This window comes from Lissotriton helveticus, chromosome 11 (genome assembly GCF_964261635.1).
Source record: "Lissotriton helveticus chromosome 11, aLisHel1.1, whole genome shotgun sequence".
NCBI lineage: Eukaryota > Metazoa > Chordata > Amphibia > Caudata > Salamandridae > Lissotriton > Lissotriton helveticus.
In genome coordinates, this window is record NC_136072.1 from 359,118,021 (window position 1) to 359,134,766 (window position 16,746).

The following is a 16,746-nucleotide window of genomic DNA, read 5'->3' on the forward strand; positions in this document are numbered from 1 at the left end:
AAAAGATGGGAAATAAATCAAGCTGAAAAAGATTTCGGGACAATATTCATTCATAAGCCGCTGTTCGCGTACAAAAGATCCCGTAACTTAAAAGAACTTTTAAGCAAACACAAAGAAGGTGAAGCAGAGAGTCTGCACCCAGGAATTTACAAAGGAACCATGAGATGTTTCAAGTGCAAGAACTGCAATAATGTCATAACAGGAAATACGTTACTGCACCCACGCACAGGAGAAGGAATTCAGCTAAGACATTCAGCTAATTGTAATTCAGAGCACGTAGTGTATTCAATAAAATGTCCTTGTGGACTACTTTACATCGGGAAGACTGATCGTAAATTAAAAACACGACTCTCTGAGCACAAAAGTCGCATCAGAAATAAAAAATATCACTTCTCCGCTTGCAAAGCATTGGATTGAGATGAGACATACAATCGCTCAACTGCGATTTCAAATAATAGAACTTGTACCTCAACGTCTAGGCATGGATAATGCAAAAATTCTACTTCAACGAGAAACTTTTTGGATTCGTAAAATGCAGACAATGGTCCCGAATGGTCTCAATGATAAGATCGAAATGGCATGTTTTCTTTGAGAACAAATAAGACTATTCATGCTAAAAAATAACTGAACCTTAAGGGCTTCCAATAACACGGTGGCACACACATATTCAACATGCAGGAATAGTTCAAAGAAGCGCTACAGCGAACCTTGTTTCAGATAAATTGTAGAAGGTAATATTGTAGAATGTAAATAGGCAGAGCACGAAAGTAATATATACTGGCCAGAATGTTATATTTTGTGTTTTTGTATATGTTTCAAGGATCAATTCTCCACTGTTCATTTCATTGCAATGTTTGATATATTAATGAACGAGCTTTCCATGCTGTATTAGAAAATAATCCATAAGGTCCCCATTCACCTCAAACTAGAGAGATTTAAATTTCGAATCTTTTATTTTCCACTTCTCAGCGTATAACCCGCAATTATTAACGAACTAGTTTTCTTCTTTAATTATGGCAATCGTGTTTAACATGACGTGAATAGTTCTAGGTGTGTTACCACCATGTCACCACAACGAGTGAACATACTAAAAAACGGAGATAGTGCGATAGTAATTTGGGCAACCTTATTTCGGATTAGACTTTGCTTTGAAACTCAGTATGGACGCGAATACTGGAGACATCAATTTATTGGTTATTTACACAGAATACTATCTTATTTCACTGCCAACTCAAAAGGTAGTATTTACCTCTTTAATAATGGCGGCCGTTTTTCGCCATGATACGAATAGTCCCTCATCTATTACCACCATAGTATCTTCGTGAATGAACACATTAAAGAGCTGAGATAGCGTGCGAGGCATTTGAACAACCGCTTGAGGGAAACACCTGTTTCTGGGAAATCGAGTCGGGCACACAGTTGCTGGAAGGACTTTCAGTACAACTGGTAAGGGAAAACGAAAGAAAACGCTGGCAGTTTCACGTGTTTGTTCCGTTTTAGTTGATATATTTTTTACTCATCTCGGTTCCCCTCCATTTTTTTCCTAGTGTGTTGGACGTGACTAACACACGCGAGACCGCCGACAACTTTAAGAAGGCTCGCAGGTAAATTTTCAACTAAAGCAAGGACTGAGGTCCTTCGTAAATTCGGAACTTATATCTCAAGCAAATACCCATTTATTTCACTGCTTGGTCTTTTCTAGATTCGCCAAATAAGCAACTCTAACCAAGATTTATAGGTGAGCTATTTTGTCTTATTTCAATGCCCATCGCCTGGGCGCAAACTTGAAGGGGAAGAGTATGGTACTTAACAATATTAAGTTTGAGCAATCATGCTCAGAGCTTCAGTCAAATTTTCACGTATTTCAAATATCTTGCTTTACAGATTACCTACAAATATGATACAGGTAACATTCTCACTTCTTTCAGTCACGCAGCATTACATTTTCTATAGGCCAGTGGCACTAAAATGTTTTACCTTTAAAATCAAGAGAACTTCCCTCTAATTTTGTTAATTTTTAATTTAGATCACCCTTAGTACAATGGTACAAGCGGTTCGATATTGAAACGACTGACCTCTAATTAGTGGTAAGCAACCTAGAAACTCTAAGCAATTAAGCAATGTAATAACTAAGAAGGCATCATTAGTAATGAAGTTTCCTTTTTTCCTTTCTTTAGACCCCCGACGAAGGGGTTTCAACCCCGAAATGCATTGGGTTTTGAAAAATTGTCTTGTAAAGATTATACAGTTGATATATTGTTTTGACCTTTCGATATTGAAAATGTATGTATGAATACCATGTATACTTTGTGAATACATTTGAATACAACAATGATAAAGGCTTTGAATAATGTCTAAGTGGAAAATTTCATTTAGTAGTGCACACTAGAGTCCTGGTAATCTAGCGATTCCGGGCCATTCATACTTACACACAGAGGACAGAAAGGCAAAAAAACAAGTGGAACAGGGGGCAGAAAGGCACAAAAAATGAGTGGAACAGAGGGCAGAAGGGCACAAAAAACAAGGGAAAAACGAGTGGAACACAGGACAGAAACGCACAAAAAACGAGTGGAACAGAGGGCAGAAAGGCACGAAAAACGAGTGGAACAGAGGGCAGAAGGGCACAAAAAATGAGGGAAAAACGAGTGGAACAGAGGGCAGAAAGGCACAAAAAACAAGGGGAAAATGAGTGGAACAGAGGGCAGAAAGGCACAAAAAACGAGTGGAACAGAGGACAGAAAGGCACAAAAAACTAGGGAAAAACGAGTGGAACAGAAGGCAAAAGGGGCACAAAAACGAGTGGCACAGAGGGCAGACGGGCACAATAAACTAATGGCACAGAGGCAGAATACAGAAATATAGGGGCAGCTAAGAACAAAAGGCAGAATGGGCAGAGAGGCACGGGGGCAGCAAGGGGAACAGAAGGGAAAACTGGGCAGGGACACCGGCAGCGAGGGGTACAGAAGGAAAGACCGAGCAGAGAGAGCACGGGGACAGCGAGGGGAACAGAGGGAAGAAAAAGGGGCACGGACCACGTACAGGCAGCGGGGAAGACAGACAGCAGTCACAGACACAACAATGAAAATACAGGCAAGACAATAAATTTGCAAACTGCCCTTAAGACCCCTACTGTGGCTCTGTACCTCCGGGTAGGTCGCTTCCCTACCGCTGCAGCGCCACCTGGGCCTTTGCCTGTGACCTCCTCCTCCGTGCCAGCCGCCTGCTCTGCTGCCTCGGCTGACCTGCGCCGGCCCCCCGCCTTGCTCCGCCCGGGTCCCCTCCTGGGAGACCCTCCCTGCATGTCTGCTGCCACCTCTTCACTTCTGTACCCCCGTGTGCCAGTGCCTGCTTCCCTTTTATTTCTGTACCCCGTGTGCCTGTCGCCCCTGGTTCCCTTCTCACCTTCGTTCCGCTGCTCCCCCGTTTTCCTGCTGCTGACTCCGGTGCGGCCCGCCCCCCGTGCCCATTGGCTGTCCTGACCTCCCGCCTCCCAGCTGATCCCTCCTCCCTTCTCCCACTTATGGAGGCCGCCGCATGGCCGCACAGCGGACGCGGGCAGCGGGCGCGCCGCTTGCACACAGAAGGCGCGCCTAAGACAAGCCCGTCTGCGCCCATCCGCGCCTTGATCGCGCCCATCACCAGAAACCCTGGCCCCCACCAGACCCAGAGGACGGGACTGAGATACGACTCCACGGCCCTCCACGCACTCAACATCAAGCATCCACCCGCCTGCTACCGAGCCACCCCGAAGCGCACCCACAGACCCTTCACCTGCCAAGCCTGCAAATTCACATGCCTCCGAACCCGCCCAACACCCTCCAAACCCAGCAACAACAACAACAACCACCTCAAATGCATCCTCCTCAACACCCGCTCCGTCCACAAGCACGCCATAGAACTGTGGGACCTCCTCGACACAACAGCACCAGACGTCACCTTCCTCACGGAAACCTGGATGAATGCCTCCTCGGCCCCCGACATCGCCACAGCCATCCCGGACGGCTACAAGATCACCCGGAAGGACCGCGTAAACCAAACCGGAGGAGGAATCGCCATCGTCCACAAGAACAGCATCGACATCACAACCGCCACCGAAGGCACGCTCCTCGCCGCCGAACACCTACACTTCCAGATCCACACCAACCCCAAGACCACCCTCAGAGAAACCCTCATCTACAGACCCCCGGGACCACGCACACAATTCAGCGAAACCATCGTCGACTTCATCAGCCCGCACGCCCTAGCCTCACCAGAATACATTCTCCTAGGAGACCTGAACTTCCACCTGGAGAAAAACAGCGACAACAACACCACCACCCTGCTCGACAACCTGGCCAACCTCGGACTCAAACAACTGGTTGACACACCCACCCACCTCGCCGGCCACACGCTCGACTCCATATTCACCGCCAGCAACCACATCTCCTTCAGCCACTCCACAGAACTACACTGGACCGACCACAGATGTATCTACTTCACCTTCAAAAAGAACACATCCCACCACCGCACACAACAGATCCCCCGCAGATGCTGGAGCAAAATCACCACAGACCAACTGCGCTCATCACTAAGCCGGAACTCGCCAGCCAACACCACCGACGCCAACGACGCAGCCCGCAACCTTGCACAGTGAATCACCAACTGCGTCGACGACCTCGCACCACTGAAGAACCCCCCAGTTCTTACCGGCAACAGAAAAACGCCATGGTCCACAGACGCTCTCAAAGAATCCAAGAAATCCTGTTGAACCCTTGAAAAAACCTGGCGCCACTAACAAACTGCAGAGAACATGACACGCCTCAAGAACGCCACCCGCGAGCACCACCAGCTTATCAGAACCACCTAAAGGACATCATTCAAAGAGCGACTAGACAACAATACCCGTAACAGCAAGGAGCTCTTCAGCATCGTCAAAGAGCTCTCCAACCCCAGCGCCAGCAACAACGACGTCACACCATCACAAGAACTCTGCAACTCCCTCGCCACGTTCTTCCACTGCAAGATCGCAGATATACACGACATCTTTGGGCCCCAGACCCCGCCTACAGCTACCAAACCAGCGACCCCCACCTCCACTCTCAGCGTTTGGACCCCTATCAGCACTGAAGACACCACCAGAGTCATGAACTCCATCCACTCCGGCTCCCCCTCCGACCCTTGCACCCATCATATCTATAACAAAGCCGACACCATCATCGCACCCCATCTCCGGAACGTCATAAACAGCTCGTTCACGTCAGCCGCCTTCCCCGAGAGCTGGAAACACGCAGAAATCAACGCCCTTCTGAAGAAACCCACGGCGGACCCCAGAGACCTCAAGAACTTCCGCCCCATCTCTTTTCTTCCCTTTCCGGCCAAAGTCATTGAGAAGACCGTCAACAAACAGCTGACGGCTTTCCTCGAGGCTCACAACCTGCTCGACCCGTCTCAGTCCGGATTCCGAGCCAACCACAGCACCGAGACTGCCCTCATCTCAGCCACCGACGACATCAGGACCATGATGGACAATGGAGAAACAACCGCCCTCATCCTCCTGGACCTTTTGGCAGCCTTCGATACAGTCTGCCACCGCACCCTAATAACCCGCCTCTCCGACACCGGGATCCAAGGAAAGGCCCTGGACTGGATCACCTCGTTCGTCTCCGACAGAACCCAGAGAGTTCGCCTCCCTTCCTTCCGATCAGAGGCCACCAGGATCATCTGCAGTGTACCCCAGGGCACCTCGCTAAGCCCAACCCTCTTCAACATCTACATGAGCCCCCTCGCCGCCATTGCACGCAAACACAACATCAACATCATCTCCTACGCCGACGACACCCAGCTGACACTCTCCCTCATCAAAGACCCAACAACCACCAAAACCAACCTCCAGAAAGGAATGAAAGATGTCACAGAATGGATGAGACTCAGCCGTCTGAAGCTGAACTCAGACAAAACGGAGGTCCTCATCCTCGGACAATTGCCCTCTGTCTGGGACGACTCCTGGTGGCCCACAGCACTAGGCTCCGCCCCGACACCAGCGGACCACGCACGCAACCTGGGCTTCATCCTGGACACATCCCTCACGATGACCAAGCAAGTCAACGCCGTCTCGTCCTCCTGCTTCAACACCCTACGCATGCTCCGAAAGATCTTCAGACGGATCCCTACCGAAACCAGAAAGGCTGTCACCCAGGCCCTAGTCACTAGCTGACTGGACTACGGAAACGCCCTGTACGCAGGAACCACCGCCAAACTTCAGAACCGACTACAACGATTACAAAACGCCTCCGCACGACTCATCCTCGACATCCCCCGCCACAGCCACATATCCACCCACCTGAGAAACCTGCACTGGCTCCCGTCAACAAGAGGATCACGTTCAGCCTCCTCACCCACGCACACAAAGCACTCCACGACATAGGACCCAAATACCTCAACAGCCACCTCTTGTTCTACACCCCCACATGCCAACACCGCTCCTCCAACCTCGCCCTCGCCACCGTCCCACGTATTCGCAGAACCACCACCGGAGGAAGATCATTCTCCTACCTAGCAGCAAAGACATGGAACTCCCTCCCCACGCACCTACGAACAACCCAGGACCATCTCACCTTCAGGAAACACCTCAAGACCTGGCTCTTCGAGCAGTAGCAGCAGCGGGCTCTCGAACAGTAGCAGCCCCCCCTTCCCCTTCCAGCGCCTTGAGACCCCCATGGGTGAGTAGCGCGCTCTATAAATGCTTGATTGATTGATTGATTGATTGAAAATGCACCATCTTTTCACTTTTTAAAGTAAACGTTTTGAGTGCCATTTGGCGCCGCAGACACGCGCGGTTTGGTTCCTGGCGCACATAGCCATGATTGCAGCGCACAGAGACCCTCCACTGCCGCACACATAGGAAAAAAATTAGAGGGAACATTGCTCATGAATAGGGTACTCCACGGACATCAAGCCTATTCATCCGCCTATCTGGATGACATTGTGATTTATAGCCGCATATGGGACGATCATCTATCCCATTGTCAGAGGGTCTTTCAGGCCCTTAAAACAGCAGGCCTGCACGTGAACTCAAAAATATCCTGGGTGGGCTTCCAGAAGGTCAGGTATCTGGGTTACCTCCAAGGGAATGGGCTTATTGAACAACAACAAGAAAAGATCAAAGTTATCTTTGATACCCCCTTTCCAACTACCAAAAGAGAGGTCAGGGCTTTCCTGGATCTACTGGGTTAATATCGACGATTTATCCCCAGATATTCGGAAATAGCAACACAACTGACAGATCTTTTGAAGAAGCAGGTGAAACCAAAAGACCTCCTAAACCCCTCATCCCAGGCCATGCATGCCTTGTAAGACCTGAAAAACGCCATCACCTCCAGTCCCATCCTAGCATCGCCCAATTTTTCTGAACCAATCTTTCTACAGATGGATGCCTTGGATCATGGGTTAGGTGCCGTTCTCTCACTGGTGTCTGCCAACGGTATCAAAAACCCTGTAGTATTCATCAGTCGCAAGCTGTTTCCTTATGAACAGAGATACCCAGTGATCGAGAAAGAGTGTCTCACCATTAAGTGGGTGGTCGATAAATTGCGTTGCTAACTGGAGGGCTCCTGTTTTATCTTGTGCACGGACCATGCTCCCCTGTAATGGTTGAGCTAAAACAAGGGGAACAATACTCGAGTTTTGAGTTGGTTTTTTGTCCCTTCAACCCTTTTCTTTTGAGGTGAAGCATCGTAAGGGGGTCGATAACGGGGATGTGGACTTCCTTTCCTGTTGTCCTCTGCTCCCCGATCGGAATCAGTCTTGGGAAGGGGTGTGTCACTACGTACCTGGAAGTCCTATGACTGACGATCTATTCCCCTCTTACGTGTCTCCTCTTCTCTATTTTCAGTCCTCACCCAACGCGAGCATGCAAGACCAACACTGGACCTTTAATGAAAAGCCTTTCCTGGATGCACGAGCAACCCATGTGGCCTAGACACGAGAACCAATCAGGAGCCCAACAGAGACCGCAACCACCTTGATAGGCGGCCTGTTCCTCACTGGCGTGGGCAATGACTGGAAACTGAAGAAGTACTCCGAGAGCAACGCCCAGAAGAGCTGCGAAAACGGATCGCCAGCCAGAGAAATCCCCGAGAACCGATGAGAAAACTGGCGGGAGACCCCCTACGGACCGAACTTCAGCACCGCATAGCCATGAAGGGAGCCGGACCCCATTCGGCACTACGAGCTGGCCCTAGAGCGTGGCTATCTGAGCTACGTGCTCGTTTCAGTAGTTTTGCTGGGGGCTATAACACCTCTCCTGTTAAGAAAGGATGGGACAACCAATAGCGCTGCATACAGGAGGGTGCCGGTATAGCTCTGCAACAGGGAAGCCAGGCGGGCAACCGTCGCATATAGTGCGACACTGGTGGTAGTTCGAACCGGTGTTTTGTAAACCTCCCTTCAACCCCAAATTCCCTACAACTCTCCAAACAATAGGACATAATCCTCATAAGGTCATTCTCTTCTTTCCCTGAGGGTCATCCCTGACAGAGAAAATCAACAAGCATTTAAAATGCAATGGTCTCGGCTTTGTTAAAGTTAGAGCTATTGGCGTTGCAAATGGCATATTTTTCTTTTTTTTTAAACAGAAATAAATGGTATTGTCATTTACAATGGCAATAGGTGAACATTAGAGAGTAGTAGAGAGTATTAGCGGACACAGAGACACACACACACACACACACACAGACACACACACACACAGAGCCACACACACGCACACACACAGAGCCACACACACACACACAGAGCCGCACACACAAACACAGAGAGCCACACACACACAGACAGAGCCACGCACACACAGAGCCACACACACACACAGACAGAGCCACACACACACACAGACAGAGCCACGCACACACAGAGCCACACACACACAGAGACAGAGCCACACACACACACACACAGAGCCACACACACACAGCCACACACAGACAGACAGAGCCACACACACACAGCCACACACACACAGACAGAGCCACACACACACAGAGAGACACACACACACAGAGACACACACATACAGAGACACACACACACACACAAAGAGCCACACACACACACATACACAGAGCCACACACACACAGACAGAGCCACACACACACAGAGCCACACACACACACAGACAGAGCCACACACACGCAGAGCCACATACACACAGCCACACACAGACAGACAGAGCCACACACACACAGCCACACACACACAGACAGAGACACACACACACACACACACACACACAGAGCCACACACACACACACACACGCACACACACAGCCACACACACACACACACAGAGGCACACACACAGAGAGCCACAAACACACACACAGAGCCACACACACACACAGAGCCACACACACAGACAGAGCCAAACACACACAGAGCCACACACACACACACCAGCCACACACACACACAGACAGAGCCACACACACAGACAGAGCCACCCACACACACAGACAAACACACAGAGAGCCACAAACACACACACAGAGCCACACACACACAGAGCCACACACACAGACAGAGCCACACACACACAGACAGAGACACACACACACAGACAGAGCCACACACAGACAGACAGAGCCACACACAGAGCCACACACACACAGAGCCACACACACACAGAGCCACACACACACACAGCTCTCTGCCCAGTAACGCCCTAGGGAACAGAGGCACAAAAAACCGGATCACAAGCAGGGAACAGAGGCACGAAAAACCGGATCTCAAGCAGGGAACAGAGGCACAAGCAGGGAACAGAGGCACAAAAACCAGATCACAAGCAGGGAACAGAGGCACAAGCAGGGAACAGAGGCACGAGCAGGGAACAGAGGCACGAGCAGGGAACAGAGGCACGAACAATGAACAGAGGCACGAAAACCGTATCACAAGCAGAGAACAGAGGCACGAAAACCGTATCACAAGCAGGGAACAGAGGCACGAGCAGGGAACAGAGGCACAAGCAGGGAACAGAGACACGAGCAGGGAACAGAGGCACAAGCAGGGAACAGAGGCACAAGCAGGGAACAGAGGCACAAACACGAAACAGAGGCACAAACAGGGAACAGAGGCACAAGCAGGGAACAGAGGCACGAACAGGGAACAGAGGCACAAAAACCGGATCATAAGCAGAGAACAGAGGCACGAAAACCAGATCACAAGCAGGGAACAGAGGCACGAGCAGGAAACAGAGGCACAAGCAGGGAACACAGACACGAGCAGAGAACAGAGACACAAGCAGGGAACGGAGGCACAAGCAGGGAACAGAGGCACGAGCAGGGAACAGAGGCACGAAAAGCGAATCACAAGCAGGGAACAGAGGCACAAGCAGGGAACGGAGGCATGAAAACCGGGAACATCAAAATACAATACTACACTCACGAAAACGGAAATGGCTTAGTTGGTAATTGGCTGGGGGTTCACCTATGAGGAGCGAGCAAAATAGAAATCGGCCCTTGGAAGCCACATGACCCAATTCAGGAGGCGTCCCTGTAAGGTCTGCAGGGTGTCACCAAGATCAGGCAGCACCTAGGGCCTCCACTCAGGATCTTTATTGTGCCCACTGATCCAGGGTCATCACTGGGTCACAGTGCTTCAGATGCCGACACCCCTTCTATGGGTCCAGGCCAGGGGTCCCTAGAAGCCGCAGATGGAACGTGCATTCACTGCGAGCCTTCGTCACCAGTTGTTTGCTGCTCCGGAATACCCTGGGCACAACAGCGTGCCCTCTGCCCAGGTGGTCCCTATAATGTGGGTCTTCAGAAAACAGGGAAGCTCGTCAGTTAGTCGCACGTGCCATGCACAATAAAAGAGCCCGAGCCTGGGGTGCCCTAAGACGGCCACGACCCCGCTCTGCCTGCCTGAGTGCACTCCAGCCCTGGCCTGCCCTGGCACTCCTGGCCCCTGGGCCGCTCCCCTGCTCGCTGTCTCACAGCCCATTTCCACTGGGTAAATCCGGCCTCCACCCATGCACCACCCCCCCAACGCAGTGCCGGCAGTTCTCAGATCTTCAGCCCCGATAGCAGCGATGTTACAAGCAGCTTACGCACCAGAGCAGCACAGCCGTCCGCCACCTCGCAGCCAGCACGTTACCAGAGCGGCGTGCACCAGTCCACAGATGCCCCTCACTGTTATTGCTGGCCCCACGCAGCGCCCAAGTCTATATGTGGGCACAGGTTCCCACTGCCAGGCACAGGGCCCGACCGTACCGCCCGCCGCCTCTGTTCTTTTCTCGGCCTCAGTTCACACAGAGGTTCTCATGCTTCCCAACCTCTGAAGCCACGGAGCGTGTTGCGAGTTTACCTGCGTGCCTATCTGTGCCAGGCAAACGTGGGCAGCGGGCCACCATCTGCTTGCAGGCTCTCTTCAACGGCGTCTCCTCCCTGGGGCTTTTCCGGACTCCTGCCTCCCCCACCACCTGTATGGAGAATGGCACCGGAGCAGGGTCAGACCTGCAGCGGAGCACACCTCGAGCGGGAGTCAGCGGAGTCTGGCTGAACGTGCATCTGCCCCCACAGGCGAACAAGCGAATCAAGAATAGATCATAACAAAGCACGCCCCTCATCACGCTGCCTGCACGCGCCAGGCGGACCTCTGATTGGTTAATAAGGAACAGCAATCAGAGAGCCGACTTGAGCGTGCAGGCAGCGTGATGAGGGGCGTCCTTTGTTACGATGACGTCAGGGAGAGAAAGAACACGAAAAACACACCCCCAAATCCCATCTTGAACTGAGTGACGCCCCTCTCCTCAAATGGCTGGCCTCCATTTAGGAAGCCAGCCAATGGAGAAGAGGGGCGTGTTCAAGCCCCCCATACTGTAAACATAAAATCTCGGCTGCGCGACACTGCTGCGCAGTGTACGCTAGGCCGAGACCTAAAAAGAACCAACCCCTGCGGACCCTTATTCGAGAAGAAGGAGAAGAACCGTTTCTGTGTACCCTTATAGAAATTAAAGCCAAGTTCTAAAGAGTAAAGTGCCACAAGGAGATTGTTTTTTTTTTACCTATCTTGCTGTTAAGGCACAGCTCCTGCTCCCACAAGCCCTCTCAAGTCACACAGCTCACCTGTAGAAGACTGTAAGCTGGCAGCACACAATGCTTCTTTGTCGGTCTGTACAGTAGCCATAGCTCGCAAGTGTGCATTCTGATTCACGTTCTCAACCTTCTATCCAATGTGTTAAAATAATAATAAAGATGATAAATCTTGGGAGGTGATACGGGACACATTTGCCGACTCACTGCCTTAAAAAAGTGTTTCAGCAGAGGACTGAGCACTCTTGCTAGAAAATGCCTTGCAGGAAAGACGTTGGACCAATAGGGCCCGCAGTACTATGATCTGAATAGGTTGAATAATTTGAAACTCAAGAGAAAAGGAATTTAAACATACCCCATAGGGACTTAAAATTTGAAATGCATGAATGCAACTTATATTTTCTACAGTGCACGCTCAAGTTAACACATTGACACAAATGAAAAAATGAAAAAGCGGCACACATCCAGTCACATTCTGGGGCATTCATATAGATACATTTTTGATAAACTCAGCACCAATATACAATGCTTACAAACTCCCCCATACTTTTGTTACTCTTCCACAAATATACGCACACACTACAGGCTCACTTATCTGCGTGCACTCACACAAGCACTTGTGCATGGAAACATGGTCATATTCTCTAACATGCAGGGTATTTTTTTCTCATACCTGCTGAGGAGTGCCATCTTTTCACTGTCTGAGAAGGGAGAACCCCAAATCAGGGTCCGGGTCTGATTGCATAATGGGTCATAGTGCAGGCAGTAAGGCCCAATCACCAGCCCTGCACTGGCAATGCCAAAATTAATAGCCGATCCTAGCAGTGCCAGCCCAGAAAACAGCATGGACAGGAACATCTAGAAGAAAAAAACATAGATGGTCTAGCAGAATTTTTCAGCTCAATTACAAATTCACAAACAAGCAATGGCAGTGATGGGACTGGTTGCGATTTCTAGACAGAGTCAGGCGTTGCATGATAATCAGTGCAGCTGAGGAAGGACTGGATTGGTTATAGGACACTGTCAACAGTGACAAATTAGAAAAAAAACAATCCAAAGGCGAGGTTAGCAATGGCACAAGATAATATTCAGAAAAAAGTGTGACATTTTGAATGTTTAAAGTATGTATTCAAGTGATGGATAGTAATATATTTTTATTTGTTCTGAAGAAGGTGGTTGTGATTGAGTAAATCCACCAAAACGCGTCGGCAAGCATAATTTGTACATTTCTGCTGCCTCCAATTTTTGAAGAATTTTTATTTATGAATGCAAGATCTCAGATGTATGATGAATAGTGTGGTGAGAAATATTTATGTCATTTTATTTTGGATGATTTGTCTTTGTTTTGAACGTTTTATTGATTTTCTGCGATTCAAATTTATAAATATATCACATTTTTGTATATCCATGTTTTGTTTGCATTTTTGCACAATCTGCACTTTAACTAGTTCTCATGTTCTGTTGTTTTTCTGTCCTTGCGATCTTGCCCCCTTGATTTGACAGGTTTCTCTCTTTTTGTTTAAGGGGGCAATGGAAGCCAGGACTAGGGCGGTCAACCAAAACCAGTGGCAAAGGCCATTTACATAAATTGACGTACAGAAACTGACAAAATGACTGGCTTTTTATTAGATAGGGACATTGCTAAAACACTTGAATGGGGTTTTAAAAAAAGTTTCAGGCTTAATTACCAAGGTCATAGAGGAAAAAAGTGGGGGGATAATTTGAAATTAGCACGAGCATCACAAAATGTGGTTGTATGGCAGTATACGTTGAAGAAAGAGATTCATGAATAGAGAGTTGTGTGCTCATTTGACAACTGGCCTTTACCAGATTTGATAATATTCTCCTGTACAGGGATAGATGATGGTATGCGAAGTGATGGTGGAGCACTGGTTAAAGCAGGTGAGGAGCATTGGAGCATTACCGTCTTGGAGTTTTTTCCATTATTGGTAACTTTAGTTTTGGTGGGCAAAAATGTTATCTTTAATGTGTGTAACTAAACTGTGGTGGTTCTTGTTGATGGCCGAAAGGCTAAGAATGTTAGAATGCTGGAAGGGTTGCATATGTTCATGATGAACAGTTTCTGTCCATCAACTGTGTTTTTTGCATGATGAACAGTTTACATACCATTAATTTTAGGGTCAAACATTTGCCAGAACCATATTAAAATAGTTGAGGTCCCTGGGAGTGGACTTGGAAAAGACCGGAATGCCAAGGAGATTAGGGCTTAAAAAGCAGAGGATCGAGAGCTGAAAACTCACTGGCCCTGTGAAGTTAAATTTAAGCCTGGCGAGAATTCTTGGTTAGTGGAGCACAGTGAAGGGTTGTTTCTAGGGCACAAATGATGGATAGAAGAAATTATGTGGTTTGGATTATGAAAAGTTTAATTGAAAATAATCTAACAGTGGTAGTAATTGCAGTTAAACTGTCAGGCAATTCATCCTATACAGAGTATTTTGAGGGTATGACCAGTCTGAAGGTGAACTGTGCAAAAGGATTTTGGCAGGGTAGGCTAGGAACGCAATTTTTCCTCAACAATAGAAAATCCGTCACTCAAACTGTTGTGGGAATTTGGGAGTTTTGAATGTATACTGTTATTCGGATTTTGAGTTTGTTATTTAGGCTTTTTATGGTTTGGTTATTTTTGACAGCTTTCATGGTTTCTGAATTAATAGGTACTAAGAAGGGGGAAGGGCTTTCGCGCTGGGAGGATAAATGTGTAGATGTAATTTGGCTTTGAGATTGAGCCAATATAAAAGTGATCAACTGTGATCAACTGTGTAAGGAAGGCAGGTTTCCTTTAATATGATAAAGAGAGTACATTCTGTCCACTGGCATTCAGGTGGGCTTTTCTGCAGGCCCAGATTCATTCTTAAGGGAAAGTGTTTTGCAATAAAGGTGGAGGTGACATGGTAGCTTCTTAAGTGCCTGCCTTTTTAAGAAAACCTGTGAGGCTATTTGGTGTATTGGCCGAACAGTTCAGAAACACCCATTGGGAGAATGGTAACCACTGATATGTCTTGGTAGGCGTTTTCCTGGAATTTTCTATGAATGAGATAAGGCACATTGTGAGATGGAAATGTGCTTGGTCTGACTTCTAGATGAGAATGTTTTTCATTAAGTTAGGTGCTTGCGCTGCCTTTATTGACAGCTGGTCTCTGACATGGGTTCCCCCAACCTACTAGTCCTCCATCTGGGAGAAACGATTTGGTGCAATGGTTGGGAGTAGCATTCAAGAAAGTCGTGAATGCATACTTGTTGCTGATAAAGCAGTTCAGGCTGGTAGTTTTCTTGTCAGAGACAAATTTTTTCTAAAGATTTTGACAGAGAACATTAATCCAAGTGCTATTGAGAAGGCTCACATGAACCTGAATAGGGAGATGCAGAGGCTTTGTAAGAGCTAAGTCATGGGCGTATTAACTTTTGGTTCTTTAGAAGGCTATTACAAGCTTTTGAGGTAGAACCTATGGCTTTAGAGCGGACTTTGTCAAGTTGAGGTCTTGGCTATGAAGTTTAGGTGGCATTACTGTTAAGGTTGGTGGGGTTAGGACCCAGTGAAAAGGGAACACTTAGTTAGGATTTTCCAGGTTGGAGGGAGGGGTAACTCACAATTCTGTATTCCGAAGTGTTTGAACGTTACTGAGCAGCTATGACGCTCTGATGGAGAAGATGTTGTCCAGATATTAAAGGTACTTGGATGACGGCTAGATGGGTAGGATTAAGGATTTAGGGAAGGTGAGAATTAAGAGCATTGGTGTGCTAACTGACACTGGTTGATTGAGGTTGTTACTTGTTTTTTGGGGTGTTTGGGGCAATAGGAAGAATAAAAGTGGGCTAATGCAAGATGTTTTGGGATGTATTATTGAGGTGCGGACTTTATATTGCTTATGTGATGTTTATATGATGACGTATAGAACTGTCCTATTAAAGCGGCATGTTAAATTACAAACTGCCTCGGTTGTGGCTATTTTTTATTTTAGTGTGTGTGTGAGGGTTTAAAGATGTGTTGTGTGTGTGATACACCACTCAGCACCCTAGAATCACACTGCCACACATGTTCAGTGAAGATATAACTCCTGTGGCCAAGTACCAGAGGAGCGCAAACCACAGGCACACTACCTTTGGACCTCTAATTTGGACCTGTCAAGCCAGCATGTTATGTTATGTTATGTTATAACGCTTTTGTATAGCGCACGGCTACTCGAAAAGAGTGTCCCGGCGCTTTCCACTGCAACTCAAGATAAAAATAACACAACACAGCAAGAATAAGAAAAGATCTAAACAGAAAACGGTGAGAACAGCCTAAAGATTAAAAAGCCAAGTCTTCAGGCTCTTCCTGAACTGGAACAAATTGGCAGTGCTGCGAAGCGTGAGAGGGAGCAAATTCCACAGCTGAGGAGCTTTGCAGCTGAAAGAGCGCCCTCCCGCGCGAGCCTTCCTCACCCGCGGGACCACTGCTTTATAAAGGGATTCTGAACGCAATGAGCGGACTGGTCGATAGAAGGCGAGTCTCCGCCGCAGGTATTCGGCCCCAGGTCCATACAGGGCTTTGTGCATCAGGGTCAGGGACTTGAACTGGATCCGCTTCCGGATGGGCAGCCAGTGTAGCGCCTCTAACAGCCCGGAGGCTCGGGCTCGTCTACGCAGACCAAAAATAGCCCGGGCGGCCGAATTCTGTAC

The 16,746-nt window shown here is 48.4% G+C and overlaps 1 protein-coding gene across 1 annotated transcript in view; it reads right to left on the reverse strand.

Moving 5' to 3' along the window:
- Nucleotides 1-16,746, reverse strand: part of TM4SF19 (transmembrane 4 L six family member 19) — a 296,020-nt gene that overhangs the window by 160,653 nt on the left and 118,621 nt on the right. Inside the window, exon 3 of the mRNA XM_078667357.1 lies at nt 12,740-12,924. Within this exon, the coding sequence (XP_078523483.1) occupies nt 12,740-12,924 (185 nt within the window). The remainder of the gene's footprint in view (nt 1-12,739; nt 12,925-16,746) is intronic.